Here is a 20,506-nt window from a genome sequence, read left to right as displayed (position 1 = left end):
CTTTTCACAACTGCCGAAGAGATCAACTGCCACTCAAGATTTTGTATTTTTACCTTCAATTTAACGTGGGTATCGCCCAGAGGTGAACAACGAAATTAAACTCTTTTATAAATATAATTATTTTTGCCTCTCAGCCCATGGTCTTTAGACATGTGCTTGTAGCCCTCCAGTCTGCAACTGCCGGGAGCCAATTCAGGGTTACCAATATCACCACAAATTAATTGAATAGTTTGTACCAAAGTAAAACTTGTGCTATAGTCTGTTCCTGCCAACTTCCAAACTTTTTATTTGCATCAATAACTTTGTTCAGGCAAAGGACTAACATTATAAGGTTTTGTAATGGAAATAAATTTTACAAATGTTCAAATTCTAGTTTTCCCTTCTCTCAAAAAGTTTAAGAATGTGGTGGAATGTATCTTACATATGACATATTTTGTTATGTTATGATATATTATGATATTTCTTTCTGATCACAGTTGATAGCTCTGTGGAAAAGCAGCGACATCTGTTTAGCATAATGCACAAGATGAAAAGAAAAATTGCGTGAAGATTTATAGTGATTTTCTCAAAACCGTTTTTTTCTTATTCAATGGAACCAAATTATAATTTCTGCTCCTATGATAGAAACTTTTGTTCAAGATATATACCACAAGGGAAACTGACTGGATAAATTAACATGTTATTTTGTGCAAACAAAGGAAAATTGAACCTGCAGCCTCCTGAATAATGTGTCTGCTCTGACAATCATAGAGCAAGTCTAGCTCTAAGTTGGCAGTTTTCCTATATATCAGTTTTTCATGGCTATCAGAAATGAAATACCTGATGCAAAATACTACATCTTTTAGTTTCACCAGGCAGATGTAAAAAGATGAAATTCGTTTGAAAGATGAAACTTGTGTGCTTTCTTTTTATGATGGGTTGATCACCAAACTGAAGAAGTTGAATGATATTGACGAGGTCGCTTTTTATTGACCGATATATATATTTGTGTAATGACCCTCCTACTGACTGACCATTCAATGACTACCTGCTGTGGTTTTGTATGGTTTTTGTACCTCTATGGTATGATGGATAAACCATGAGTAAACTATATGCTTGCCTGTATTATATCACGTGGGCTACACTCAACACAAAATCCAGTTCTGTGCAGAATTATGCAACTATACACAATCCCTGCAGGAAACTGGTTTCAAACTTTCTGGAAAAAGTCACCAGTAGGACAGTTAACGAACCTGGGCAGGGTAAGCTTGTGTCCTTGGTGGTATCGCAGACCAATACTACATAATAGTTCTACAAGTTTTGTTTATTGTAGTACTTATGTGTCCGATCTGCACTCCACCAACAATCAAGCACCCTTGGCTTAACGTTCTCACAGTTCCCCCCCAAAAAACGTAAACAAATATTTCTGTCCATGAAAAAAAACTTGTATCTCTTGCCATTGGTTTTTTGTAAATGGCTGTCCATTTCAATTATTTTCAAGATGTTTGTTAGACATGTCTAGTAGGGAAGTGAGTGGTGGCTTAGTCTTGATCAAGGCGCTCCAGCCAGCAGTGACCTGCAAAATCCCAGTCCTCATCACTGAATTCCGCCAGCGCACCCCCCATACATACATGCAACACAAAGCGTGCATATAATACGTGTACAGCGTATATACACATACTGTACATGTACATGTACCATCTGTACGGTACACTAGGGTACATGAGTACTTTCTAAGTTGTTTGAGCCACACGCACGAGGTTGAAGACACGACCGTACTCATGACTACGCTATACTGTTCTCGCTGTACAATGTACTGCACATGCAATGTATACAATGTTGGTGTATACACTGCGTGCAGTTTTTGTTGCCGAATCGTGCCGCGCACCGGGCCGGGGGCACACTACGCCAACACCCTTGAATCGAGGCTAGTGGTGACTCAGCGAAGAGCCGTGGTTTTGTTCTTGATGTTTCAAACGTGCACTCGGTTCTTCTTCAGAAAAAAAATTCAAGGGCTTTGCCTGTGATTAAGATTTGCTGGGACTGTGTATAAAAGAGCACCGGCATAATTATTTTGTTTTACCTGGATTTTTGTTTAATTCTTTTTTTTTGTTTTAAATGGATTATCATTCATTGTCTGCCAATGTTGATTCTGACATTTGAAACTGACAGTGCAAAGCTATAATTGTTTTTTAAAATGACAAATGACTGAATCCAGTCTATGTTTAAAATGAACCTTAATATAAATTATGAATGCATGTGTAATTTACCTGTACATATTATATCTAAGATATTTTACAAAAAAGCGTATGTGAAATATAACATTTATGAAAGTTGTGTAAAATGTGATTATATTGTAAGAATGAATAGTATACTTAAAGATTCAATCATTCCACTTCCATTATTAAAGGTTTTCACTTCAAGAAGAAAAGTTTTATTTGGGAATAATTTGCTATTTTTCCTGCTTTCAGAAAGTTTAGTAGGTCTTTAAAATGTTTATTTAAAATGTTGGGAATATTAATGATATTGTAACTACTGTATAGACTATGTCACCTTGTTTGCAAAAAAAAGAGGGGTTTGTGCATTCCCTGGGCCTTCAGGGGTGGATTTCACAAAGGTAGTCCTAACTTAGGACTAGTCCTAGGCAATGCTAAGAGATAGGACCAGTCCTAAATAGTCCTAACTTAGGTTTTATCTCTTAGCATTGCCTAGGACTAGTCCTAAGTTAGGACTACTTAGGACTGGTCCTATCTCTTAGCATTGCCTAGGACTAGTCCTAAGTTAGGACTACCTTTGTGAAATCCACCCCAGGTCCAGAACTTGGCTCTTGATGAAGGGGCACTCCAATTTTTCTCTTTGGAAGGGCTCTTTTATGGATGGGGAAAATGAAAATTTGTATTAAAGAAACTGGACACTATTGGTAATTGTCAAAGACCAGTCTTCTCACTTGGTGTATCTCAACATATGCATAAAAAAAACCTGAGCAAATTTTAGCTCAATTGGTCGTCGAATTTACGAGATAATAATGAAAGAAAAAACACCCTTGTCACACGAAGTTGTGTGCTTTCAGATGCTTGATTTCGAGACCTCAAATTCTGAATCTGAGGTCTTGAAATCAAATTTTAGAAAAATTACTTCTATCTCGAAAACTGCATCACTTCAGAGGGAGCCGTTTCTCACACTGTTTTATACTATCAACCACTCTCACCATTACTCGTTACCAAATAAGGTGTTATGCTAATATTTTGAGTATTTACCAATAGTGTCCACAGCCTTTAAACATTGCAGAGGACACTATGGCAAAAGCACAGGGCACCAATGTTATTCTGTGGGTGCTAAGGGTTATTTAAAGGCTTGCGCCTTTCCTGGCAGACAATATACTACAGTGGTTGTGTGAGAAGTTTTACATCCTGTATATTTAATCGCAACAAAACAAGAATAAAAAATATAAACAAATAAAAAAGATTTGAGGGTACGACCAAAGAGTCCGACTCCCAAAATGGCAAATGTGCATTGTGCGAAGGTGCTTTCCACATCATGTAAGGAGACAATAGGAGAGATTTCATGATAAACTGCCAATGTTGAAATGTGAAATTGTATTTAGTGTATCTGGAGGAAAAAAATGTACATGCTGTGTTGCAAACCAAAGACTTGTTACAACTAATTTTGAGTGCATTTTGAAACTGCCTTTTATCATGAATATTATGTTTATTGACTTGAGTTCATATACAATACAAACCTGAAATTTATAAGTCCAACCACCAAATTAACATGATAATATTTTACGCTGTCACAGGTTTTACTTTAATTTGTACCAAAGTCATTCTATACATATTTTATATAATAGATGGTAAATTTGCATTGGGGATAAAGAATATTAATTTTTGTTTTTTACCCATACACCGATGTGTATTAGCACTGTGTACTCAGTACTTCCCCCCCCCCCCCCGAGTCCTGTATAATTAGTTCTCACACCCGAGTACTGTGCCTGTGAACTGATATTATTTTCACAGGACTCGGGAAAGTGCCGAGTATACAGTGCTAATACACATCTGTGTATGGGTAAAAACCAAAATTAATATTATATATTTTGTTTATTTCGATGTGTCTAATTTCATGGTGCTGTTTCCCACAAACTTCTTTATGGTTAGCAGTTGAAGTGAAACGTATAAACTTGTATGAAGATACACAAATGTACTTATTCTGCAGCTATACGACAGTATTTTTTTGCAGCATCGGGGGGGGGGGGGAGGGTTGTATTCCTCTAAACCAAGAGGAGACCATAACAAATCTTCAGAATTATTAATTTTTGTAAAGTTAAACTCCCGATTACATATAAAGACTTTCTCACTGATGTCACATTTCTGTGACATGTGTAGAGTAAATACATGTAAAAGCAGTACAAGCCAGCGTTTTGTTTCAGTGTATGTCCGTGCAGTTCTAGAAAAGAACATGCGTGTAACATGCGCTTGAAGAAATTCCAGCTTTTTATGTGGTTTTATGCTAAAGGGTCTATATCTTCACATGTTCTTAAAAACAAAAACTTTGTTTTTGATCGATAAAAGGTGAATAAAAAAATGTACTTTTTTGTTCAATCCCTAGACCTCAATAGTTGATGTTTTTATTAAACGGGCCGTTTCTCCAGTATGGCTTATTTTCAGATTGTGACATAATCTATTTTTCAAAAGGTCATAACTTTTGAACCACACATCATACAAGTGTGTAAGATATGTCAGAATGAAGCTTGTTGTTTGCTCTTTTCAGCCATGTATAAAACCCAATAAGTCAATTGCTCCCCTTGTGACTCATTTTTGCAGAGCCCATTACAAATAGTGACATCATACAAGAACTTCAGAAGGGTCTACAGCGATAAACAAATAATTTGTTATGACATTTCTTGTGGTAATTTAATGATTTATTTATAAATCAAAATTAACATACAACAAATAAAGCAGTATATTGATGTCAGAAAATAAAGGAGTACATTTACTTTATGCCAAGTCGATTGTTTAAAGCAGTAATCCATTTGATATGCAGTGGCCATTTTGTTGTCTCGAGGTGCAGTGTTTTTAGGCAAATCAGCAAAATAAGTCCCAGGTAAAACAATTTTTGTATGACTATTTTCTCACACCCAAGACAAGGAGAGCATGTATTAATATATTATGGAGATATTAAAGACTTTGTAATAAAATATTGTAAGTTATGTAAACTCAGTCTACTGCCTTAATTCTTGTGTGATTGGTTTATTGGAACCTTGCTTATCAAATGTATAATTAGAAGTTGCATTATCCAGTCTCCTAACGATGTCTAGAGCAAGCTAGTTGAAACTTTTAGACCATTTAAGAACTCGCTCCACAATAGTGAAGTTGAAAACGATCCGTTAAAGGAAGAAGTTAAAATGCAAGACAGTAGTCTCCTGAATTCTGAAAATCTACTCCACAGTAATAGACTATTAAGCAGAACAAAATCTACCTGGCAAATAGACACACACACGGTGTTACTGCAAAACCGTGTAAATGCCTAAAACCGCACATTGCATTAAAGGCAGTGGACACTATTGGTAATTACTCAAAATAATTATTAGCATAAAACCTTTCTTGGTGACAAGTAATGGGGAGAGGTTGGTGGTACAAAACATTGTGAGAAACAGCTCCCTCTGAAGTGCCATAGTATTGGAGAAAGAAGTAATTTTCCACGAATTTGATTTCGAGACCTCAAGTTTAGAACATGAGGTCTCGAAATCAACCATCTAAACGCACACAACTTCGTGTGACAAGGGTGTTTTCTTCTTTCATTATTATCTCGCAACTTTGATGACCGATTGAGCTCAAATTTTCACAGGTTTGTTATTCTATGCATATGTTAAGATACACCAACTGTGAAGGCTAGTCTTTAACAATTACCAATAGTGTCCACTGCCTTTAAAACAACTGCCCCAATCCTTCAGAACCTGATTTATGTTTTGTTGAATCTACACTGAATGTCAACCCCAATCCCTCAAAATCATTGTGATGATTTTGAGACTTCTTGGGAGGGCTCCATCACCTTTGTCTTTAGCGAGAGACCCTCCCTGTATCCTACAAGAACAAGCTTCAATGGTGCCTCAACGATCAACACCAAATATTAAGACTTGCATGGGAGTAATATGACTGTTTTAAAGGCAGTGGACACTATTGGTAATAACTCAAAATAATTATTTGCATAAAACTTTTCTTGGTGACGAGTAATAGGGAGAGGTTGATGGTATAAAACATTGTGAGAAACGACACCCTCTGAAGTGCCATAGTTTTCGAGAAAGAAGTAATTTTCCACGAATTTGATTTCGAGACCTCAGATTTAGAACTTGATGTCTCGAAATCAACCATCTAAACGCACACACCTTCGTGTGACAAGGGTGTTTCTTTCTTTCATTCATATCTCGCAAGTTCGATGACCGATTGAGCTCAAATTTTCACAGGTTCATTAATTTATGCATATGTTGAGATACACCAACTATGGAGGCTAGTCTTTGACAATTACCAATAGTGTCCACGGCCTTTAAAAGCAATTATTACTTAAAGGCAGTGGACACCTTTGGTAATTACTCAAAATAATTGTTAGCATAAAAACTTACTTGGTAACGTAAACGTTGTGAGAAATGGCTCCCTCTGAAGTGATGTAGTTTTCAAGAAAGTTCTAAGTAATTTTCCACAAATTTGATTTTGAGACCTCAGAATTAGATTTTAAGGTCCTGAAATCAAGCATCTGAAAGCACACAACTCTGTGTTACAAGAGTGTTTTTTTCCCCTTATTATCACGCAACTTTGACGACCAAATTGAGTTCAAATTTTCACAAGTCTGTTATTTTGTGCATATGTTGAGGTCTTTGACAACTACATGTACCAATAGTGTCCAGCATCTTTAAACCTGCAGTCCTAAAATCAGACATCTTTCTGAGTAGGATTTTGGAGAAATTGGAACCAGAGCTGAGAGTAAATGCAGACAACAAAACTTGAAGTCCAGATCTTAGGAGGTTCATTGGGGCATTTTCATCTTTGAACATGCTGAAAGGGCAGGGCATTTTCATTTTGCAAAGGGCACTTCTATTGGAAACTCTTAAAGTCAATGAGAAACTTCTGAAGGGCACCAAGGCCAAGACCAGTGGCAACAAAGGCCATTGCCTTGCCGCCATGGCCTATCTGTAAGTCCAGGCTTGATGTCCAACTTTTGATGACCCCAAGGAGTTATCGATTCCAAGGAGTTTTTGGGTACAGTATCCGCAGGACTAGAGAAGTAGATCAAAGAGCCTTGCTTATTTAGTTCTCAGACAAACACAGCATGTTGTGATAACCAGGCAGATTTTAAAACATCGTCCGCATTCAGTGTTTTAGTCTCCCGTTTCTGATCACCAAGAGGAGTGACAACTTTTCGGTGTGAGGATGACAGAGTTAAGCAAGTCCACTTCAGAGTCGCTGCTAGTAAGCCTGCTAGATGTATTGGATTCAGATAAAAGTCAGGAACTTCCAGGCAGATTTTACAACATCTGAATTCAGATCAAAGTCAGTAACTCCTCATTCTTGTGGAGCTGAAGCCCGCATTTATAGTTCTAGTCTCCTATTTCTGATTCATTAAAAGGAGTGACAACTTTTCTTTTTAATCGCCCTGTGGATGACAGAGTTAAGCAAGTCCACTTCAGAGTCGCTAGTAGTAAACCTGCTAGATTGTATTGGATTCAGATAAAAGTCAGAAACTTCCAGGCAGACTTTAAAACATCTGAATTCAGATAAAAGTCAGGAACTTCTCATCCCTTTGGAGCCGAAGTCCGCATTCATTGTTCTAGTCTCCCGTTTCTGATTCACTAAGAGGAGTGACAACTTTTCTTTTTGATTGCCCTGTGGATGACAGAGTTAAGCAAGTCCACTTCAGAGTCACTGGTAGTAAACCTGCTAGATGTATTGGATTCAGATAAAAGTCAGAAACTTCCAGGCAGACTTTTAAACATCTGAATTCAGATAAAAGTCAGGAACTTCTCATCCCTTTGGAGCCGAAGTCCGCATTAATTGTTCTAGTCTCCCGTTTCTGATTCACTAAGAGGAGTGACAACTTTTCTTTTTAACCGCCCTGTGGATGACAGAGTTAAGCAAGTCTACTTCAGAGTCGCTACTTGATGTATCGGAGTCACTACTATTAGTATAGAAGCCGAGTCCGGGTAGGATGCTCACTACATGGGCCTTGTCGTTAACACTACGAGCTGGTCTGTCTACATCGTTGGTAGTAACTGATTCACTTGATGAGTCTTGCAGCAACTCTGTTGGACTTTGTGACAACGGTTTTGGATTTGTGGAAGTTGACGGGGCACTTTTGGCTTTCTTCTCCTCTCCATTTGTCCCTTCTGAAGTGTTCCTGAATCAGATAAAAAAGTTGAAAAAAATCAGATAAAAAGTGATTTTGTTATATTTAAAAGGGCTAGTATGGTACAGGTTTTTAGAAAAAAATGGTTTTGTGGACTCTTCTTGTTTACCCAAAATGCGTTTTTCCCGTGCGAGCAGTTTGATAATATTCATGATGATTAAGTTGAAATACAAAAATCCGACAAAGATATCAAACATAAAAGAGAAACAAATCAATAATATGAAGTATCAAGTTATGCCTACACAAATTACTTGAAAAACAAAGGTGGAAGGGGATACACTATCTAGCGAGAACGAAAGAAATCCAAGGCAAATATTGTTACAATATGAACAGCAGTTTTTAAACGACTAACAAAGATATTAAACATAAAAGAAAACAAACCAATAATATGAAGTATCAAGTTATGCCTACACAGAATATTTCAAAAACAAAAGTGGAAGGGGTCAAGGGGATACACTACCTAACAAGAAAGAAACCCAAGGCCGATTTGCAAAATATGTTACAATATAATAAGCACATTACAAACAACCTACACAAATATCAAACATAAAAGAACACAAATTAATAAAATGAAGTATCAAGTTATGCCTACACAAATTAATTGAAAAACAAAGGTGGAAGGGGATACACCATCAAACACAAAACAATGTTTAAAATTATTTCATTTCTTTGGCAAGTAAAAAGTGCGAGCCAAAAAATTACAATTGATACATCAATCAAAGGAAATAGTTGAGCCATCAAGAGCCCCATTTAGTGCCTCAAAGAAACATGGCTTCTGTCAAGGACATTCTCAACTCTGCCTGGCAACAGTATATACACAAATACTTGAATAGACCATGTGGCCTCTGACATCAAATGTTTACAAAAGAGCCACAGAGCCGCTTTCTGCATGCAAAATTTCTACATACTCAGAAGAAAAAACACAAAAACCTTTATTTCATGGAGATTGCACTGTCTGATTGTTATCAACTTCTGATATGAAGAAAAAGACACATCTCACAACTTGTACAACTGTTATTTTGTATAATTCTTTGGAAATTATGACACACAGAAAGGCCATAGAATGTACAGGGACAATATTTTGTAAACAAAGTTACAAGGTATACCGCTAATGTACATGTATCTGTCACAAAGAAAACATTAAAACATTAAAAAAGTGGAATCAATACGAATACAAACGATAACAAAATGTAAACGATCAGCAAGATAAACATTGTTTGGCCACACATACAAAAATGGATGGCAACATTAAATACTAAAGCAAGTACATCAATTGCTAACGAGATAAAACCAAACGAAATATTCAAGAACAAGCAAATATGTTTTAGGCAGGTAAAACAAATGTACAATCAGGTAGGAACTGAAACCCACTCCACATAGCGCCCCCGATGGGATTCAAACCAGGGTTTGGAAGGTAAGAAAAGATACCACTAAGTCTAAACTTGACCACCAAAGTCACCGTTTGCTACTCAGAATTCCTGTCCACCTCCGTGAAGCATCGGGCCTGAATCTCTACTTACCTCTTTCTTTTAACGGCTCCAGCTAGGAGTGTTGCTTGAGACCTCCTACTCGTAGATGACGTCCCCGTCTTAGCCGTTGCTGAAACCTCTGCTGCAGACTGTGGTTTGACGCTCACTCGTTTCTTTGTGTCATCAATTGGTATCACCCTATCGTGATATCATCTCATTAAGGAAGAAACAACATTTTTAATTATTGAGTTTAAAGGTAGAGTCATACGTTGGTAAGTACAAGCACAGTCGGCTCTCGTTTATAAAGACCACTGTATTTAAAGCCATTGGACCCTTTCGGTTCAGAAAAAAAAATAAAAGTTCACAGATTTACAAATAACTTACAGGGTTTACAGAAGGCAATGGTGAAAGACTTCTCTTGAAATATTATTCCATGAAATGCTTTACTTTTTGAGAAAACAGCAAAACAATATAAACTCTCGTTAACGAGAATTACGGATTTATTTTAAACACATGTCATGACACGGCGAAACGCACGGAAACAAGGGTGGGTTTTTCCGTTGTTTTCTCTCGACTCCGATGACCGATTGAGCCTAAATTTTCACAGGTTTGTTATTTGATATAGAAGTTGTGGTACACAAAGTGTGGGCCTTAGACAATACTGTTTACCGAAAGGGTCCAATGGCTTTAAAGAGGTTCTGCTTATAAAGAGTACATTATTCTGAAGTCCCGAATCTCATTTCTGCTTTGCACTTCTTTGTTTCTCTGTACTCTTATAACAAGTTACCAGTTGTAAAGAGGTTCTTTGGAAGTCTCAGCGACCTTGTTATAATGAGAGTCTACGGTACTCCAAAGATTAACGACTATAAAAACTTACTCGGTGAAAAGCACTGAAGCTCTGCAGTTGAGTTTTTTTTATAGAAAATAACCAGTTTTGAGGTACTGAATTTTCTTTGGATAAGACCCTCAACAGACAAATCACAGAATTTTTTTTTACAACCAAAGTTTTAAGGCACACTGCAGTACGAGACCCAACATGATCAAATTAATGCGGGCTTGCCAGACCCATTTACTACTTGTAAATCATCATTTACCGGGGTCACTGTGATTATACAAGAACCCCTACCATAACGTAAAGGGATTTGATATCACGATGATAACAGAACATCGCTTCTTGGTAATTGATTGAATGATTTTTAAAAGGATATTGTGTACTGTTTGATCTCTGCAACCATCTCGTTCTCTTCCTTCCACCGTCTCGTCTCTAGCTCCATCTGGCGGTCGGCGACCTCGTCAAGAAATTTACTCTCTTCTTCGTCAATACCTCTCACCATGTTCTCTATATTTGGTGGGGAATGGGAAGGGTAGAATAATTTATGTTTTATTTAAGTCCGAAACTGGAACGAATCCCATAACCCTGGAGAGGTTAACATTATCATTAGTTGAATATAATAAATAACAATAAGTGAAGAATTTGTATCTATAAAAAGATGGAAGTTTTTTTTTTTACCTTAGAACAAAAAAACAAACATTGGTCAAGCCTTATCAACAGTTTTAATTCTTTTTTAAAAATCGGTAAATAAAAGGATATCTCAGGCCTGGAATTACACGGCGGCCACGGCCGTCGATGCCCTTCGAAAAAATACCATTTTCACGGCCAAAACTGACGTGCCCTTTTTTCCCGGTGGCCGTCGTGCCCTTTTTTTAACCCAAGCCCAAGATTTTATTATTGACAGTCATGGTATTCAACGTTACAAGCGCAACGGAGATTCCACTCTTGAGTCAATCCACACGCTAGCGTTAACCTGCATCGCATATAATCCACACGCTCGTTTATCTGACGTCCCGATTTCAGAAGGAACCAGTCTAACACAATCCATTGATCAACAGAGGGCGCTGTTGTTAAAATGCCCATATATGGTATCCTCCGTTTGTGAACGGACGAAATATTGTTGGTGAATGAAATGACTCTTAGTAATGTTTACAAAGGAATTTGCCAAAATAAAGACGCAAAAAGAGCGTTTGGAGGAAGATGTAAAAGATGAATTTGTGAACTATGCCCCAAATGCAAGAAAGTTAACTTACGATTATTTTTTTCTTCATAGAAATTCTTTTTTTTTTTACTTCTTTTTTTTACAAAATCATTTGGTTTCTTTATGAATAAGATATGATTTATCAATATCTTGAATAACATACGATTTATCAATATCTTAGTCATAAAAGACTGTTCCATTGGGTTAACCACCCATAGAGAAACCTCTAGCAATTTTGTTTATTTACTCGTTTAATAAGGCTCATGACCCCTTCGATAACTTACTGGCCTTCGCGCCTTCTTTATTTTGAAACTTTTGGCCTTGGTGCCCTTTCTACTGGCCTTGGTGCCCTTCAAAATTTGCCTATATCCAAGGCCAAAGTGGCCTTGCTCTAAAAAAAAATTGTAATTCCAGGTCCATTAAAAATTTAACAGCTACCGGTATTATTATTACAAAATCTACTTAAAGCCATTATACACTTTCGGTACAGAAAAAAAATTAAAAGTTCACAGATTAACAAATAATTTACAGGGTTTACAGAAGGTAATGGTGAAAGACTTCCCTTGAAATATTTTTCCATGAAATGCTTTACTTTTTGAGAAAACATTAAAACATTGTCAAATTCTCGATAGCGAGCATTACGGATTTATTTTAAACACATGTCATGACACGGAGAAACTGTGGGGAAACAAGGGTGGGTTTTCCCATTATTTTCTCCAGACTCCGATGACCGATTGAGCCTAAATTTTCACAGGTTTGTTATTTTATATATAAGTTGTGGTACACGAAGTGTGGGCCTTGGACAATGCTGTTTAACGAAAGTGTCCAACGGCTTTAAAACAAAACTTTAAAAACCAAAACAACAACAAAACAATCAAAGTTACATAATTTATGCAATTTGGCTCTTCCGCAGATTTGATAAGTAAGGGAAATGTTCATTACATTATGAATAATTTAGTATAAACAGAGAAATTAACTGGAGCAGAACTTAAATTCTGCGACCTCCAGATTAACATTCCGCGATCTCAACCGAGTTAAACCTAGCCCAAATGTCGGCGGTCTCCCTTCTTTGTCAATAGCTTTGTTCCAGGTTGCCAGTCAGACGCTATTCAACTTGTAAATATTCCATCAGTTATGTGTCAGATATTCTTTTCTAAATGCAATTACTTCAACTTACTGAATTTGAATTGCTCTTCAAAATCTTCTTGCTTCTTGTCATTCTGTTCTTGAAGTTTGTCGTAGAGGCATCTCATGTCGGTATCCTCTTCAGGACATTCTGCAGAAGAAAATATTACCTTGCATACTAAGTATAAACACACTTTTAACACAAACTTGAAAGGGTCTATGAACTTTTTGTAGGACAAAAAACACAAAGTTCACAGATTTACACTAAACTTACACAGTTTGAAGATACTGATAGTAGAAAGCTTCCCTGAAAATATGACTTGCTTAGGTGCTGTAGTTTTTGAGAAATGAGTAAAACAATGTCATGAAAATAATTTTCATCTCATTGATCATGAGACGAAAATTATTTTAGCATGTATAAAACGTATTTTCATGACATTGTTTTACTCATTTCTCAAAAACTAGAGCACCTCAGCAACTTATATTTTAAGGTACGCTTTCTACTACCATTATCTTCAAATGAAATGGTGTAAACTGTAAGTTTAATGTAAATCTGTGGTAATAAGCAATGGAGAGCTGTTGATAGTGTAAGACATTGTGAGAAACAGCTCCCTCTGGAGTAAAGTAGTTTTCAGGAAAAAGTAAATTTCCACAAATTTTATTTTGAGACCTCAGATTACAGAATTAGATTTTGAGGTCCTGAAATCAAGCATCTGAAATCACACAACTTCGTCTGACGAGGGTGTTTTTTCTTCCATTATTACATGTGTATCTCCCAACCTCGACAACCAATTGAGGTCAAATTTTCACAGGTTTGTTATTGTATGCATATGTTGAGATACACCAAGTGAGAAGACTGGTCTTTGACAATTACCAAACATGTACTCAGTGTCTTTAATTTTAGGCATTATGTTAATTTAATTAATGAGTTATGTATGGAGAAAATGTTTGATGCATGCCTATGTCTAGTTGCGATAACGTAACCCTCCTCCCGACGGCCGCCAGGCCAGAGGGTTATGATAAGTAAGGAATCTGGTAAGTTTTTGTGCCTTTTCTTCAAATTATTTCCTCAATGGTGTTTTGAGTGATATTGTAGGATTCATTACACATTGAGGATCAAGTTCGTGTTTCTAGAATTTGTGTCATGATTTTCAAAAGTGGTAAAAATGGAGCAAATCTGCTGACTAGCTGTCGAAATTGTACGTTTTTCACCATTTCGCCCTGCACAAATTGCGTTTGCTTCGTAACCCTCCGGCTATGCCGTCAGCAGGAGGGTTACGTTACCGCAACTAACACGCACTGCAACATTGTAACACCCCTTTTACAGAATGGTTTAGCCCAACAACAAAACAATGCGTTTGCAAAGCGATGCGACAGGTTCATGAATTCGCTCCAGGATCTGGTAAGTTTTTGTCCATTTTTCTTTGAAATATTTCCTAAATGGTGTTTTGAGAATTATGGCAGGCTGCATTAGACATTGCGGATTAAGTTCATACCCTCAGAATTTGTGTCATGATTTTTGAAAGTGGTAAAAATGGGGCAAATCTGGTGACTAGCTGTCAAAATTGTACGTATTGGACCAGATTAACCGTTGCCGCTCGAACCTATGCATGTACACTTGTATGTACACAGACGGCACACTGCATGCACTACGGACGTACTGCATTACGGACGTACTGCACTACGGACCTACTGCACTACGGACGTACTGCACTATGGACGTACTGCACTCTCTACATATACGGACACTGTCGGCCAAATCAAAGACTTGTTTAAATGCAGGGAGAATAGGTGGTCGGTCGCACGATGTCTGATTGGTGGGTATTCTGGTATTAATTTTTAGTTAAAAATGGATCGGCTCCAATTGTGTGTGTGTGAGCTCGGGACCGATGTCTGATTAACTTGGTTATTTTCAGTTAAAATAGATCGGCTCAATTGTGTTTGTGTGAGCTCGGGACGGCGGCTTATGTTTTATATAGAGTGGAACCGGGTATGTCTCAGAACCAAGCTTTTTTTTTAACCGGAACCGAGCCCCAAAATTCTGGAACCGCCCAACCAAGCTTAGTGTGTGACTGTGATATAATGTCAGTTAAATTACAGAGGTGCATTAACACCAACCCCGCCCCCCCCCCCATGATTCAAAATATTTTTACATTTGGTTTTAATTTAACTAGGCCTACACACAAAAAATCCCAAAAAACATTCAACAAACCCCCCTGATGTCGGAATTACACGTATAACGCTTGAATTTCCCACCAACTTACCTTGCGGCTGATCTTCGGTGCGAACTTTTTCCCATTCTTCCTGTCTTTTTTTCCGCTTCTCGTCAATTTCTGACTCTGAAACAAATGACATGAATGAACCACCATCCTTCGCCATTGTGGGGAATTTGCAAGTTTCTCTAGCAGTAAAATCTGTAGCACTTTGTGGTATTTTGATGATTTTGAAGATCGAGTGTGATGGTGTGTAAAGTAATGTGTGAAAGTTGTGTCAATTCTAAACCCATAGAGGGCGCTGTTTACAATAACAAAAAAAAACGCGGATGTTGATGTTGTGCGTGTGTGTGTGAGTGAGGCATCAAACTGAACTGTCAAAACTGATTTTGTCCCTGCAAAATAAAGGCACATTGTTTACTTTTGTCAAGAAGAGGCTGGATATTTTGTTAAAGACCACCATGGCAAATGCTCACGCGTTTTTAGTGGTTGTTGTTTTGTTCTGTGCATATTTTGGAGGAGTAAGTGGTAAGCAATATGAATTTGTCTATTTTTATTTTGTTTAAATTAATTTAATAAGGAGCAATGTTTTTGTTGTTTTTTTGTAAAAGAGCAGACTTCTGTGTGTATGACCATTCCTTCCTCCATCATTGAGTCCATGGTATGACTATACTCCTCTGGAGGGATGTACTAATTGTAATATAGATTTATGAAGATAACACACTTTTTCCGCTGGTCTGGTGGCCTAGAAAACCGGGGGATAGAATCTATTATTATTGCCACACCTTCTTTTTCACCTGTTTCATGACACAGAAAAAGGAACTGATTATTTCATTTGGTTTAAAAAAATGTATATAAGAAACATGGTATGGTATATTGAAATTAGACAATATAATTTGCATTTTAACAACTTTTATTGATTATTATTTTGTTTATTTCCAAGAAGTGCAACTGACACAGCTTATTTAAATAACTTTTGGTCTTTGGAACCAGTAAAATTGGAAATCCTATTATAAAAATGTAAATTATGTACAATAAAAATAACCGTTGGAAATTATTTCTTTTCAAAAGTAGTCACATATTTGAGAATCAATTCAAAATTTGGATTCGGAGCATATAAAAATTGATATCTTATCATATTAATAATATTATTATTGAAATGTTTCTCAAAATGTGCCCTATCTCTGAATGATCAGTGAAGGTTTTTAACAATTTTGTTTGTCTATAGCCATTAACTTTCAGATTAATTACCAAACATTGACCCACCTTGTTGGGGTGTTATGGCTCTCCTTTAACAGGTCTTATCTGGCAACTGTGACAAGACTGATGTTGAAAGAGAGCCATAATAGGCCAACAATAACCAAACATAATATACCTTCCCTTAAAAACAAACATTATCCCTTGTTTCTTTCCCTACAGCAATCACATATTCAGCCGGTCTCGCAATCGTTGTGATGTCCATGATCATCCCTGGACTAGTAATCCTCACATGCATCATTGGTTCCATCTTCCTCTGCTGGAACCGCGACCGTATCCCATTGTTCCGCAGCAAACTAAAGGCACGCTCTAAACCGGACAATAAGGTTCGGACCCCCATATCGCCTGGCCACGGTTATCCCACACAGAGTTATCCAGCCCAACCCGAGCCGGGGTCTCGGGACAAAGATGAAGAAGTTGAAATGAGGAGGGAACCTCTGGACGAGACGGATTTGGTCGTTGCTGTTGATGTGAATGAAAAGGATACGTGGATGTAGCAAACAGATGTTTCAACTTAACTTTTGAGCAGCTCAATTTTTAACCAAAGATTTTTTACAACTCATTTTATAGGTGTGAGGATGGAGAATTATGATTATCACAACTACTCATTGCTGATGGAACATGAATTTGGAAACTTTAAATGGTTTGCACATTAATGTCACTGAGACACAATGGTTTTATGTCCTTCTACAAAGTGTTGAACAAACTGTGATGTCACCAGTGTTAACAGTCAAACTAAAATCTAAGGCAAAGAAATTAGAATATGCTTTCTTTTTAGCTGCAAAAGAATTTTTTTTAAAATTAACAAACTGGATTGTTTATATATGTTTTGTACAAAGTTTTCAACTGAAATTGTATTCATATTATAGCCTAAAAATCTGCAGTAACTGATTTTTTAAAGAATAAATGTACTTGTAGAGTATAAAATACGCCTCTCTTAATATTTATGCATGACATCACAATAAACCCAAAACGAGGCTATTGGCGCAGCCACAGCAACTTGGATCGAGTGGCTGGTACTGTTGGTGGCATGGCGTGCGCCGATGGCCTCATTAAATTTGAGTTAGAATGGTGACGTCAGTGCATGAATGTTAAGAGAGGTGTAGTCATACAATAGCTATGGTATTTTTGTAATCTGCTTCTATATTTAAAGGTGAAGAGTTGACCCTTTTTGATCCCAAAGGAGAAAAGGTTTAAAAGCATTTAAACTGGATGATTTATATGTTTTGTACAGGGTTTTCATCTGAAATTTTATTCATTTTTCAGCCTAAAAATCTGCAGTACTAGATTTGTTTAATAATATGTACTTGTGAAGTATAATATTCATTGGGTTTTTGTTAGTTTTGTTTAACAGCCACTTCTTGTTTAACAGTCCACTGCCTTTAAGCAAGCACTTGGCCATTGCTTCGTCCTTCGGATGGGACATAAAGCCGTTGGTCCCATGTGTTGTGTAATGCATGCAAAAGAACCCAGTGCACTTATCGAAAAGATACGGGGTTCGCCCTGGTGTTCCTGGCTGTGGCTGCTGTATGCGCCGTAGCACCTTGTAAACCCTTATAAGGTGCTAAATTATATATCACATGTTTTGTACAGGGTTTGCATCTGAAATTGTATTCCATTTTATGGCCTCAAAATCTACAGTACTGGATTTGTTTAATATGCTATTGTATTCATACAGTACTTATGGTATTTTTGTAAGTTTTGTAAGCTGCTTCTATTTATAGTATTATACTATTATTTTTGTATATCTATTGATTTCGTTGTACATAATTTAACATCTGCTTCTCAGCTATGCATTAAGTAGGGTTATAGATTGGTAAATACTAAAAATAAAAATAAACGATAAAAACTCACGTGGTCACTTAACTGCTGTCGATAGTGTAAACTATTTAGAGAAATTATTCCCTTCAAATTTTGGCAATAATACAGTTATTTTATTAGTATGTTGCAACAACGCTATTACTATAATGCTGGTACTATTTTGATGAGTATTATTAAAGGCAGTGGACACTATTGGTAATTGTCAAAGACTAGTCTTCACAGTTGGTGTATCTCAACATATGCATAAAATAATAAACCTGTGAAAATTTGAGCTCAATCGGTCGTCGAAGTTGCGGGACATTAATGAAAGAAAAAAACACCCTTGTCGCACCATGGCCACACGAAGTTGTGTGCTTTCAGATGCTTGATTTCGAGACCTCAAATTCTAAATCCGAGGTCTTAAAATCAAATTCGTGGAAAATTTCTTCTTTCTCGAAAACTACGTCAGAGGGAGCTGCTTTTCTTAATGTTTCCTATCAACCTCTCCCCATTACTCGTAGTCAAGAAAGGTTTTATGATAATAATGATTTTGAGTAATCACCAATAGTGTCCACTGCCTTTAAAATAAATGTTTCTTAAGTAGTACTTTGTTTTCCCCTTTATAAAAATTGTCTTGCTAATAATATTTGGTGAGATTCAAATATAGCTGGAAATTGACTTGTTGGGCACATTTGTCCCTGTTTTGTCTAATATAAAAAAAAGTTACGACAAACATTTGACCTCAACGAACAATAAAAGATACATCCAGAAATAAATATGCAAAAAGCGTTTTTGTTATATCATTAAAACATTTCCAAGAGTTCATTTATTCTGTAAATTTTTCTAAAATTCAATTACATGTAATACATTTTGATCAATGCATTAGTTGAATTGTTAGTAATGATAAAGGAGTGCTTTGTGGTGAACCTCAAGATTTTATGTTAAATTTTATCGGGATGAAGAATATCCATTTTGGTTTTACCCATGTACACCGATGTATGTACTTTCCCGAGGTCTGTGACAAAAATCACATGAATATTACTCGGATGGGATTTGAACCCACAACCTTTGCAGTTCTAGAACAGTGTCTTACCAACTAGACTCCCTCAAGATTGTTTAGTAATACATGGTAGATGACTGTGCATCCAAACTTTGGGCAGGCAGCAATTTCCCTAGTGTGTGACACAATAACTTGCCAACAGAATGGACAATGTCTAGTAGTTACTTAGCCTCACAGTTTCCACTTTGAAAAAGATGGCATAAACCTACGCGTGATGTACACTATGCATAGTTTGTGTATCACACTGAGTACAGCGCCCCCTACTGTGTGTGGGTCACCCGCACTTGTATATTATGGGTGCGTTCGTTTAGCTTCCCTGGGTCGACCCCGGTCTGCCCCTGGTGCGTTCGAATAGCTTTGACGTCTTTCCAGGGGCTCACCCGGGTCAGCCCCCAGTGCCCTGCTTGTAGAGTGGGTCACTTGGGGATGATCCAATGTGCATGACAACATCACAAGATTGGGAGTGTGATCGTTCGATTAGCTCCTGTCAGGGGCTCACCCGAGTGAGCCCCGCAGGGTCGACCCAGGGAAGCAAATCGAACGCACCCACTGTCTGCATACATAGGCAGTCAGCACACCACGCAAGCACTGTGTGTATACATTACAGAGATTACACCTAGCTCGGACAGGTAGCGCAATAGCGCAAAGGGAAAACAAGAAACAAATAAATAAATGAAAATAAAACACTGACACCTCGGTCAAGGCTAGTAGTTACTGAGCATTTCACCCCCAAAACACTGGTTTCTAGTTTTGTAGTCTGTATGATTAATGTTTGGAAGGGCGGGGCACCAAGGCATTTTCTCCTTTGTAAAGGGCACTCTTTAAGGAAATTGTAAATTCTACTGTAGCATTTCAAGGGCTCCATGGCAACGACCAGGGCCCAATTTCATAGAGCTGCTTAGCACACAAATTTGCTTAGCATGAAATTTCTTCTGTGATAAAAACAGGATTACCAACCAAATTTCCATTTGTTGCATATTGCTTCTTGCTGGTACTCGGCTGTTGGTTGCTTATCCTGAAAATCACGTCGAAATTTGATTTGTAATCATCCTGTTTTAACCAAGGAAGAAATGTCATGCTTAGCAAATTGTTGTGCTTAGCAGCTGTATGAAATTGGGCCCAGTGGGGCATGGAGGCAATCGCCTACTTTGCTTCCATGAAGCATCAGGTCTGCAGACT

At 37.3% G+C, this 20,506-nt stretch overlaps 2 protein-coding genes across 2 annotated transcripts; one reads left to right on the top strand and one right to left on the bottom strand.

Moving 5' to 3' along the window:
- Positions 1–6,804: 6,804 nt before the first annotated feature.
- LOC117288807 (PSME3-interacting protein-like) lies at positions 6,805–15,476 on the bottom strand. Its single transcript, XM_033769652.1, has 5 exons — positions 15,262–15,476; positions 13,050–13,148; positions 11,048–11,178; positions 9,891–10,042; positions 6,805–8,361 (listed from the first exon to the last, which is right to left on the bottom strand). Exons 1-5 carry the CDS (start codon positions 15,374–15,376, stop codon positions 8,046–8,048), a joined length of 813 nt encoding a protein of 270 aa, XP_033625543.1. The 5' UTR covers positions 15,377–15,476; the 3' UTR covers positions 6,805–8,045.
- A 66-nt stretch (positions 15,477–15,542) lies between these two features.
- Positions 15,543–17,914, top strand: LOC117288808. Its single transcript, XM_033769653.1, has 2 exons — positions 15,543–15,738; positions 16,630–17,914. The coding sequence occupies exons 1-2, from the start codon at positions 15,672–15,674 to the stop codon at positions 16,962–16,964; spliced, it is 402 nt and encodes a 133-aa protein (XP_033625544.1). The 5' UTR covers positions 15,543–15,671; the 3' UTR covers positions 16,965–17,914.
- Positions 17,915–20,506: the final 2,592 nt, after the last annotated feature.

Source organism: Asterias rubens, chromosome 4, assembly GCF_902459465.1.
Source record: "Asterias rubens chromosome 4, eAstRub1.3, whole genome shotgun sequence".
Lineage (NCBI taxonomy): Eukaryota > Metazoa > Echinodermata > Asteroidea > Forcipulatida > Asteriidae > Asterias > Asterias rubens.
The sequence above is the reverse complement of the archived record's forward strand: the minus strand, read 5'-3'. Positions and strand labels throughout refer to the sequence as shown.